General features: G+C 41.5%; 1 protein-coding gene across 1 annotated transcript in view; it reads right to left on the reverse strand.

Moving 5' to 3' along the window:
* The window catches only part of DNAH9 (dynein axonemal heavy chain 9), a 155,076-nt gene that overhangs the window by 62,987 nt on the left and 82,173 nt on the right, over window positions 1–9,916 (reverse strand). Inside the window, exons 51-52 of the mRNA XM_026051405.1 lie at window positions 7,838–8,263; window positions 4,917–5,036 (exon numbers count right to left, since the gene is read on the reverse strand). Of these exons, the coding sequence (XP_025907190.1) occupies window positions 4,917–5,036; window positions 7,838–8,263 (546 nt within the window). The remainder of the gene's footprint in view (window positions 1–4,916; window positions 5,037–7,837; window positions 8,264–9,916) is intronic.

Below are 9,916 nucleotides of genomic sequence, written 5' to 3' on the forward strand. Positions count from 1 at the left end.
ATACCAGTAAGATATCCCTGGTGGCCTTCCTGCCTTGACAAAGCCGACCATTTCTAAGAAACTGAGGGAACTGCTCTCTAAGCAGTTTAACTCTAAGAGCACAAGAAGATGCACATTATATATTCCCCTCTCCATCCTCAAGCTCTGCCATAAACCTGTTCCAATATGTCTTTCTTGTGGCTGTATCACTCGTGAGGCAAAGCCTCTATAGATAATGCTCAAGTGGTCCTCATTGGTGGTCCTGACCAATGAGCTCCTAATTTAAGATGCAAATGTCTACTCTTAGTCCATAATTACAAGGCAGCACCTTGCATTATTGAATTGTATTCCATTACTATTCCAGGTGATCCAGTTAATTCAACTATAATTATGCTTCCTCTTCATTTGCATGAATTTCCTTTATTTCCTTTTTTTTCCATCTTATGGTTTGCCTTACATATGCTCCCATGCTCACTGAAGTACGACATGAAAAGTCAAGAAATTCCTGGGGGTATTTAATATATCCATTCTGCTCTTGGTCTTTCCAGACATTGACTTGAGACCACAGCTRTAGTCTAGCTGAAACTAGACAGACCTTGATCTCACTCTGCCTAACTGTTCCTATGTGTGCTAGCTGAAACAGAAATAAAACATTACACTTTAATATTAGGTCCATATATAGATCAGTCTTAATCTCAAATCCACTAATTACACATGGCAGTTCACTTCCACCATCTTTACTTTGCTTCTTTTAAACCTGTATGTCTTTTCTCCTGTATCCTTGAGAAGGTCAGTTCTCACATTACCCCCATAGTACTCAGCCTAAAAGACTACAAAGTCTTTGCTGATCTATCTTTTTAATACTTGTAGCCTCTCTACTTATTCCTAATTAATTTCTTCCAGCGTATTTTCATCTTTACATACTGGTGGTCTTTTCTTTATTTTTTTTTTCCTTCATATGGGTCAGACTACTGACAGTTTTAGTACCTGAAAGAAATCCCTAGTGTCTTCATCAATAGACTCCAGAACTCATTGGAATTCTTTTTATTTAGMAAGTAGCAAATTTAAAACCATTGCATTTGATTACTTTTAGCTCTTTGGTAATAGGGGATAGTGAACAATCATTTCCTATTCACCTTCTGCATCTCATTCGTGATTTTATAGGCTCTGTCACATCCATCCGTACACAAGCTCTTTCCCAAACTGAAGAGTCATAATCCATTTCCTCCCTGCACAAACCGAAGTGGTTATATACTTCTTTGTACTTTTTCTAGGTCACCTACAGCCTTCTGAGATGGGCTACCCAGCACTGTGTGAAGCATCCAAGGTATAGGCACGCCATAGATGGGGAGTGATATAATGATCATTTAATCTTTCTTCCCCAACCTTTTCCTACTAATTCCTAATATTCAGTTTGCCTTTTTATCTCCAGCTGAGTACTACACTGCTGTTTCTGAGAACTCTCTAAAATGAGTCCAAGAGCTCTTCTCTAAATGATGATAGTCCACAGAGTCTATCGATGTAAATGCATAATTAGGGTTCATTTTCCTTGCATGCATTATTTGGCACTTGCCATCACTAAATTTCATCTGCAACATTAACACGTATCACCCCACAGACCCCATGCTCCCTTTTCTGGTTCACAGATCACTAAACATTACCTGGGTCTGGTCTCTTGGATCCTGAAACTGGTTTCCTAGGTCATCTTCATAATATGCCAAATTAAAAGGAAGGCAAGAGTGAATGTAAAAATCAGGCTTCCCTTCATCTCCCTTGGTTCACTCTTCAACCCAAAGCATTGAAATGATGATGTTTTTCCCACCTGGTGCTAGGGGGGATGAGGTCTTGGGTAGTAGGTCTGGGAAGTGGGTGGAAGAAGGCAACACTGACAAATTATACAGAAAATGAAGTTCAGCTCTTCCCAGCTGTGCGTGTAGAGGATACAGCTTAGGGAAACATGCCATGCTTTCAAAAGCAAGGCAAAACTGCTCTCCAAATCTATTTCTCTGGGCATCACTTTCATGAGCTAYGACACTTTCATAGAAGGCTATGACAAACCTCAGTCTCCACTATGGCAATGTACCATACTTGAACAAAAGTCTAAATTCAATTTAAATGAAAATGACTTCTAATTTTCAGTAACGAGTTGTAGCACTGAAAAATAACAATCTTATTTAAAAATGCAAAGCCTAAACTCACATAATGTCCTATATCTGCCCCAAAATCAAACGAGTCTATTCCACCAAGTTCTCTGAACGCAAAGATCAGGCCAGATGCTAATTAATCCTCCTTTTTCCTTTAACAATTTTCTATTTGCTTCTTTAGGAGTAGTTTCAAGCAAGAGATTTGAAACCTAATCATCTGAACATTCTCATTTTGGTATAAAATACTGAAATGAATGTAGGAATGTCCAGTGTCATCTACTGGTAGAAAGAAAGAACAGTGCAGTATTTGTGTTTGCACAGTACCAAAGAGGAGTGGTACGAAAAGCAGTTTGTATTTAATTGTTTTGAGATTGCATTAATGACTTCAGCATTTCTTTGCTTGTTACCATAATATCCAACATAGGGACTTCATTACACTGCCCTTATAATGAGAATATTCTTTGGAGAGCAGTCATCAGGTCACCCAAAGCGTTTTACAAGAAAAGAAATATACAGCTTTTAAAGACTAAGTAACTAAATTGTCATATGCAATAATCCATCGATATCATTTCTGTATAATGAAATACTTGGTAGATTATTTCACAGTAAAACTGGCTCCAGCACCAGCAAAACACTTAAAMAAATGCTGCTTTTAAGCATGTGTTGACCCCAAGTGTGTGAGAAGTCACAGCTAATTGGTAAGGTAGTGAACATGCTTAAAGGCAWATATACACCCAAATCGTCGCTTCCCAGACTGTGCTGCCCACAAAACAAACACAGTGCTATCAAACTACAGGTATTATCAGGAAAATCTTAATTCTGGTCAAAAAAGGGAGTTTCTAAAAATTGATTTTAATGTTTTATCTTYATTTCAGAACCAACATTCTTTCTTTCAGTAGATTATTAAAGTATATGTTCGTTATGACAGAACATATGCAATGTGACAATGCATCTTGCTAAAAATATTTTCTTATTTTATTTCTCAAGGACAATTTTAGTAGTATAACAAAGTCCCCTTCCCTCCCCATCAAACACCATAAAGCATTTCCTTATCAAAGTTACACCTGAATGAAGACTTACATTTTAAGACAAAAATWTGCATTCTAATCACGTATCTCCAAGAATTCAGTTTGTTTGCTACAGTGGTATCAACCAAGATGAAATTAAGCTATCTTCAGTGTTAAAAAATAGATATGGAAAAAAAATCAAACCATTATTTCTATGCTTTTTTTTTTCATGAAACATTTTCTTTCTGTATTTTGCATTTACTGATTTATAAATGACTCAGAACTACAATCTACCTCCACATCACGTGCTACAGTTAAACAGGATTTTACTCGGTTGCAGAAAGACAGAAGGAAACAGTCACGCTACAAAACCTCCCTAGAAATACAAAGTGCTCTTTCAAACTAAAATGCTAGTTTCCCATTTTAATTAAAGGCTTCGGAAGCATTCAGTGAGATTTAACCTGAAGAACATGAACACCTAAAACTTGCTCCCTGTAAGAGATCTAAATCAGTAGAGGAAGGGAGTTATCTGCTGTTTGTCTTTGACTCTTCATATCTGAGTGTATCACAGTCCTGTCTGCATTTGCCTGAGAAGCTGCTGTCTGTGCCACCAAGGTGCTGTGCTCCTGTTTTCCAAAGGAGGCACACGGAGTGGTTGCAGACAGGTAAGCTGCACAGTTTTCGGAAGCACTAAGATGCCCCAATAGATGCAGTTTTTTTTTTCTCTCAGGTGCCCAGATTCTTTTGAAACCCCCCTGAGAAATCTAAATCACTTTGAAAATCCAGGCTAAAGCAATTTGCTAACATCATGAAAGAAGGTCTGAGGGCAAAAAATGGGGAACCGAACACAAATTCCAGCRTGCTGGGCAAAAACTTACCTGCTTAGTTATCTTTTCTCTCTATCACTACAAGCTCCATGAAGATGGATGACTAATTTTCATACAAATTCCTGCCCAACACAGCCAAAGTCCGGTAAAAATGAGTGAGCAGAGAAATCTGCTTTCAGCATTATTTCTAGAAATACTATTTTGCCATCAGCCATGCCAGCAGAAGTAGCTTTTGCACCAGAGACTGAGCATAAGGGGGCAAGGTGCAGAGCTCTGGTAGCACAGAGGCTTCCCACAGCCTTGACTCCTTGCTCGAGACAGGGCTGGCTTGCTCTGGACTACAGCCAGAGCAAAACCCAAAATATAAAGGAGTAAAAGGAGAGAATAGGTGGCGAGCTGGCACTCCAGCTACCAGGACAGCGTGCACAGAAGCTGTAATCTCTTAGTCTCTTATCTGTGAAACAGAGACAAGGGCATTGCCCCAATACAGGGCTGGGCTACACAGTTTGAAGATACAACAGACTTTGATGCATATCGATGCACTGATAACGGGGACATATACTTTTTTCTTTTTTTCTTTCCCTTTCACTATCTTTCTTTATGTGTGATTTTAAACCCCACAAATGCTATGACAAGCTCCTTCCCTCGTTTTAAAGATACAATCTTTAGGTGACGTACTTTTGACCAAACAATAATCGACCATGCAATTAAGTAAGAAAAAGATGAGAGCTGAGGAGAGCACAGCCAGGCAGTTCTCTGTAAATACATACAGAGCTTACCCAGATCTACGAAAACAGCCAGYGCAAAATCCCTTTCATTACTAAAACTTGCTGCAATGCAGGAAATATAATGTATTCAAAAAAATTAGAGGATGTAATGTACTGTGCACATGCTTTGCATCTCAGTGGCACCTGACAACTTCCATTCATACAGTTCAAGTTCCATCTGCTGATACTCACCAGTCGATTTGCAAGGGAGATGGTACGTGCTGTAGCTTCAGCTTCTTGCTGACATCTGAGTTTGTCTGAAGTGGCCTTCTCAAACTTGGCTGTGAGCTTTCTCAGGTTTTCATTGAGGCGCTGCATATGAAGGAAAGGAGAATACAGCAGTATTTAAGGAAATCCCTATTCAAAATACAATTTTGGAACATTTTTAAGGAAAAAAAGCTATCTGACTTGTTGAGGGACAAAAATCCCTGCTACTTGCCCRGCTTGCAGGACTCTCAAGCTTGGCAAGTGTGCCTACTCTCTTCAAAGAGACCATTAGCAGCCTGAAAAGCTGGGTTAGCTGAGCTCCATCCCAACTCCCACTGAATAGTGGGAGATACGTTTGAAGTATCTCCAGGCTGCATCTTTAACATCCTATTTCTAGATGGGAACAACACACGATAAAGTTCTTCAACCCCTCAGACTACATGAGCGTGTATAACAGGACAGTTCTCCTCCAGGTGAAAAGCTCAATCAGATGCATTCTTAGATGGAGCCATCACACATGCAGGTTGGCTGGAAAGAGCTCCAGGGCTGGGAAGTTGCACAAAGAACCTAAATCCCTGGGACCTTACAGTGCTCCTCGTTTGATAGCAAACAAACTAACAAACAAAAAGCTGTACTTTAGACCAGCTCTCATCTAAAGCAAATCAACTGCTCCCATGAGTTCTTGGAATATTTTACTTTTGAGATAAGAGAAGTAGAGGTAATAATTGATTTTATCTGCACCCAATGCAATCTGTTTAAGGCTAAATGCCTGTAAATTAACACTGCTTGAGCTAAGCACTAGARACAAACTTGAAAATGGAAAGGATTATATTAAGGATATCTAGAGTACTCCATTAGCTTAGGAACTCAAAGCAGTCTCCCTCAAATTGGTTTAGGATTAATAACACAAATAGTCTCTGTCTTCTCATGTGTATGAATATATAAATATGTTCAAATATATAAAAATGCCATTACACACGTGAGATCTGATCAGCAAATACCTAGAAGCCTATTAAGAAAAGATCATAGGTACAGTATGGTCCTACACTTCCAGAAAGGTTGTATAGCAACATACAAAAATTCTACACATTTGGTGTGTAAATGTGAATATGCAACTTGCTTCTACACCCATCTTGCTTCCCCATAGTGCAAGCTGCTGTATTTCCCCAGCACAAAAAGGTGCTTAGCATCTGTGATGACGAAAATTTTTCATTAACTGCTCCAAACGTGCACGASAGCTCAGGGCCAGGTTCAGAGCATGACCCCGCTGTAGTCAGTGACACTCTCCAAGGTATCTTGGCTTGAACTGCAAGGCTGTATCTCCCCATCCTCCCACAAATGCTGCACATCGAGCATGATGTCATTACTCATTACACTGAGGGGAAAAAAAAAATCACTTAAAATAGTCAGTTTTGCAAGTGTATTCCAGTGGAGTACCATTAATCCCCCCAAAGATTTCCATTTGCTTTATCAAAATCCCACTTCTTTAAAAAAGCCCAGGCATTAGAAGGTTTGGAAACAAGCAGAGTAAAGGGATCCAAACAGTTCCCTAGTGCCGTATTTCACATCTGAGATGAGAGAACGAGAGGCTAAATACCTCTAAATCCATTCCCCCTTCAGGTTGCGAGTACACTCTTCCTTTTTATCTGCAGTGGAAAGAAGCTACTGAAGATTTCATATATTTTTAATTAAAAGCATAGTGATAATTCCAAGAATAACCTCTAGGATATATCAAGGAGGCTAATGCTATGATGCACAGGTAACACAGGTAAGTGTCCAGGTGAATCCAGCTGGAGTAGCTGGTCGGTCTGTGCAGACAGACGTTTTAAGGTCACATAATAACTTCTCAGTTGCACCAACACAGCAGGGCTGAAAATGCACCTTTKAGAGGGGATTTTGGATGAATTGTAGGTTCGGTATTAAAGCCTATCCACAAAGAAGCCTTTGATCGCAAAAAGGGCCTGCACAGCTGCCCAGATTTGTAAAATCTGAAAATAAAACCAAACAAAAAAAAAAACCAAACAAACCAACAAACAACCACCAAGAAAGCAGGTTTGGGAGTGCAAGTGACAAATGGCCTTGTGTGGGAAATAAACTGAAGAAAAAGTGAGGGATGGGATGCTATGCTGCCATCCCACGGACTGCTTGGCTTTGACCTCTTCGTTGCTCTCCATCCTTCACTATGACTGGGTATCAGCTGCAGGTGATGGGGAGGAAAATCTGTTTTTAATGGAAAGATAATTCTAAGATGCTGAGGAGAAAGCACAGAAGTTACTGTCTGCAGAAACGCACTTATAATCACACAGTAATTTCTTGTATTCAGAGATCTTTTTTCTCTACTCTAAAGCAAGTATTGAAATTCTGAATAAGCGATGCATAAGATATGCCAACAGGGAGCCGTGCCGTAACAAATTATTAGAATCCCACTACAGCAGTCTTCAGTCTGCAAAATATAACTGTTAACCAGCACTGTGCTGAGAGATAGAGGGGCCAGCCAACCTACTGCTTTTTTTGTGTTACAAATATGCTAAACCAGTCTCCGTTTCCTTTTCCTTGCATCTAGATAGCACGCTGAGGACATGCGTTGCTCTRAGATGAAAAGACTTCTGAGGACTCATGAGGAGCGTGGTAAATATTTTAACAATTAGGAATAATAAGAATTAAAAATTATCCTTCTTATTAAGGAGTAAACAAGACAGAAGCAGCAAAGATGAATTATAGAAAGCAGCAACATCTAGGACAAGGAGATAAAAGACCACAATCTACCAGATCCTCACAACYACCCCTCTTAAAAAACAGGGGTGGCAAGAGAAGCCCCATTCAAACACTTAGGACCTCTAAGTCCACGCCAGGTCCCGCAGGAGGCCAAGCCCAAGTCACAGTGTGCCTCATTCTCCTCCACTTACAGCAATTTTGGCTTTGACGTTGGCCAGCTTGTCCTGGGCAGCCGCCAGCTCCGCGTTCGCCTTGCTCAGCGCCTGCCGCTTGGGCTCCACCTCGCAGAAGACCTCGTGGAAACGCACTATGTTGATGACCCAGGAGCAGAGGCCGGCGGCRGCATAGGACTTGGTAGCCACAAGGTCGGGTTGGAACTGGGGATCCTGCAGATACGGCTGCAGGGCCTTGAGGCAGTTCTCATGGATGTTCTCCTTGTTAAACTTGATTAGGGCGTCTAAGAAGCCGTCCACTCGGGCCATGGCAACTCTGGCTGCTTTCCAGCTCCTGTCCTTGGGAATCTTTCCAGAGGGGGCCATCAGCACCATCACAGCTGCAGTGACATTGCTAACGGCAGAAGGGGGTGATCCGAAGGACCTCAGCTCCGTCAGGTTCTTCTGAAAAGCGAAAACAAGGTTATTAGACAAAAAATGAATAGGGTTTCTTTTTACTTAGCAACTAATAGAGTCAGGCTCCCAAGTTATCAATCTGCGCGAGAAGCTTTGAAGCCTGAAGCGTGCTCCGAATTTTAAACATTGTGACTCATCACCGGCACGGCATCCAAACTCCCCGGAGGCCCCGCGGCCCCACTGGCTCCTTAGGTGTCGATCAGTTGTGTCCCCTCAGCGCCCCAGCCAGCTCTCAGCCTCGTCAAAACACGCAACGGTTTCGGATAGATCTGGCAGGAAAGCAGTGGAAATTCTTCCCCAGCTGCACGAACCAAGCAGAGAGTCCTGGAGCCAGAAATAACTTTTAATTCAGGATGCTGATAAATGGCACTGCCGCCTGCTTGATCAYTGCTGCCTTGAAGTCACTGTGTTCACTGTATACATGCTAAACGCCCTGCATCCTGCTCCTTGTATTCCACCTGGGATGAGCACAATATACTTTCCCAGCTTAATTTCAGAATTTTGGGTGTTCCCAGCCATCCTGTCCATGGGGAACCAGAGCCCTGCATAGGGAGCTGCGTTTTCAGAAGGAACTAAAACACAAGCAGCCAGGAATGCTCTCTGGCTGCAGAATATCAGAAGCTGCAAAGTGCCGTGCTCGAATTTAAGGACTTCAAAGGGATATTCTGCAGTCTGGATGTGCAGGAATAAGGAAAAGGGAAAGCTTTCCAGAGAACAAGCTCTGTAAATCAGCCTCTGGCCCCACTAGAACTGCCATGCACATCTTCCCTTCGTGTTCCTGTATTTCTACTGTTCCCATTCACCCAACCCAATTTCAGCCACTTTAAAGGTCTTCACCMGGAGAGAGGTCATTGCAATGAACAGTGAGTCTCCATCAAAGCAGGACATGCACCCCTCAAACGGCACACTGGGGATCCACTGATCCACAGAGGGGCTCCCATTTTCCAAACTGCCAACATAGGCAGTTTCAGAAAGTCTCTGACGTGAAGTGGAACGCGTCTCACTCCATACATAAAGCTCAGTCTCAGGGAAAATACAGATTTACCACAGGATCTTGACGTTGCGACAATGTGATGCTATGAGGATCATCAGCTGACACTCCAAATCCTCTTTCTGCACCTATGCAAGTCAATTTTTGCACAGGAATAAAAGTAAAGTTAGGCCAGCTGTTCTGGATGATACAGTATAATCACAACAAAAATAAGAATTACAGGAGAGTTGGTTTAAAAAAAAAACTTTGAAATTTTAGCAGTCCCTGGTTTTGATCAGTTTTGAACAGTTTTAAATCTATATTCTATGAAATTCTCATAGAGGCAAGAGTTTAGAACTTCTGAGAATCCATTTCTCAGACAAACTGCCAAAAATCTGTTTCCAAATGTGCCTTCTTTGTCTAAAACCTTTCTTCTACCTTTTGTTAATAAATAAGCTGACAGAGACAGGCCCTTGGGAGTCAGGTGCATTTCCAGGGTAAAATGTCTATAATCAACACGTTCAATGAAACAGGGCAGACCAGGAGTGCAGGGGAGAACTTCTGACATGTCACCCTCCCTCTCGTGTCCTCTGCTCAGCTCTCCATGCAGGACAGACCTTCCTCCTGCCCTGAATGTGAATGTGACACTGCTCAAAAAAAAAAAAAAAAAA

This window comes from Nothoprocta perdicaria, unplaced genomic scaffold (genome assembly GCF_003342845.1).
Source record: "Nothoprocta perdicaria isolate Ctin4 unplaced genomic scaffold, notPer1 scaffold_75, whole genome shotgun sequence".
NCBI classification, from domain to species: Eukaryota; Metazoa; Chordata; class Aves; order Tinamiformes; family Tinamidae; genus Nothoprocta; species Nothoprocta perdicaria.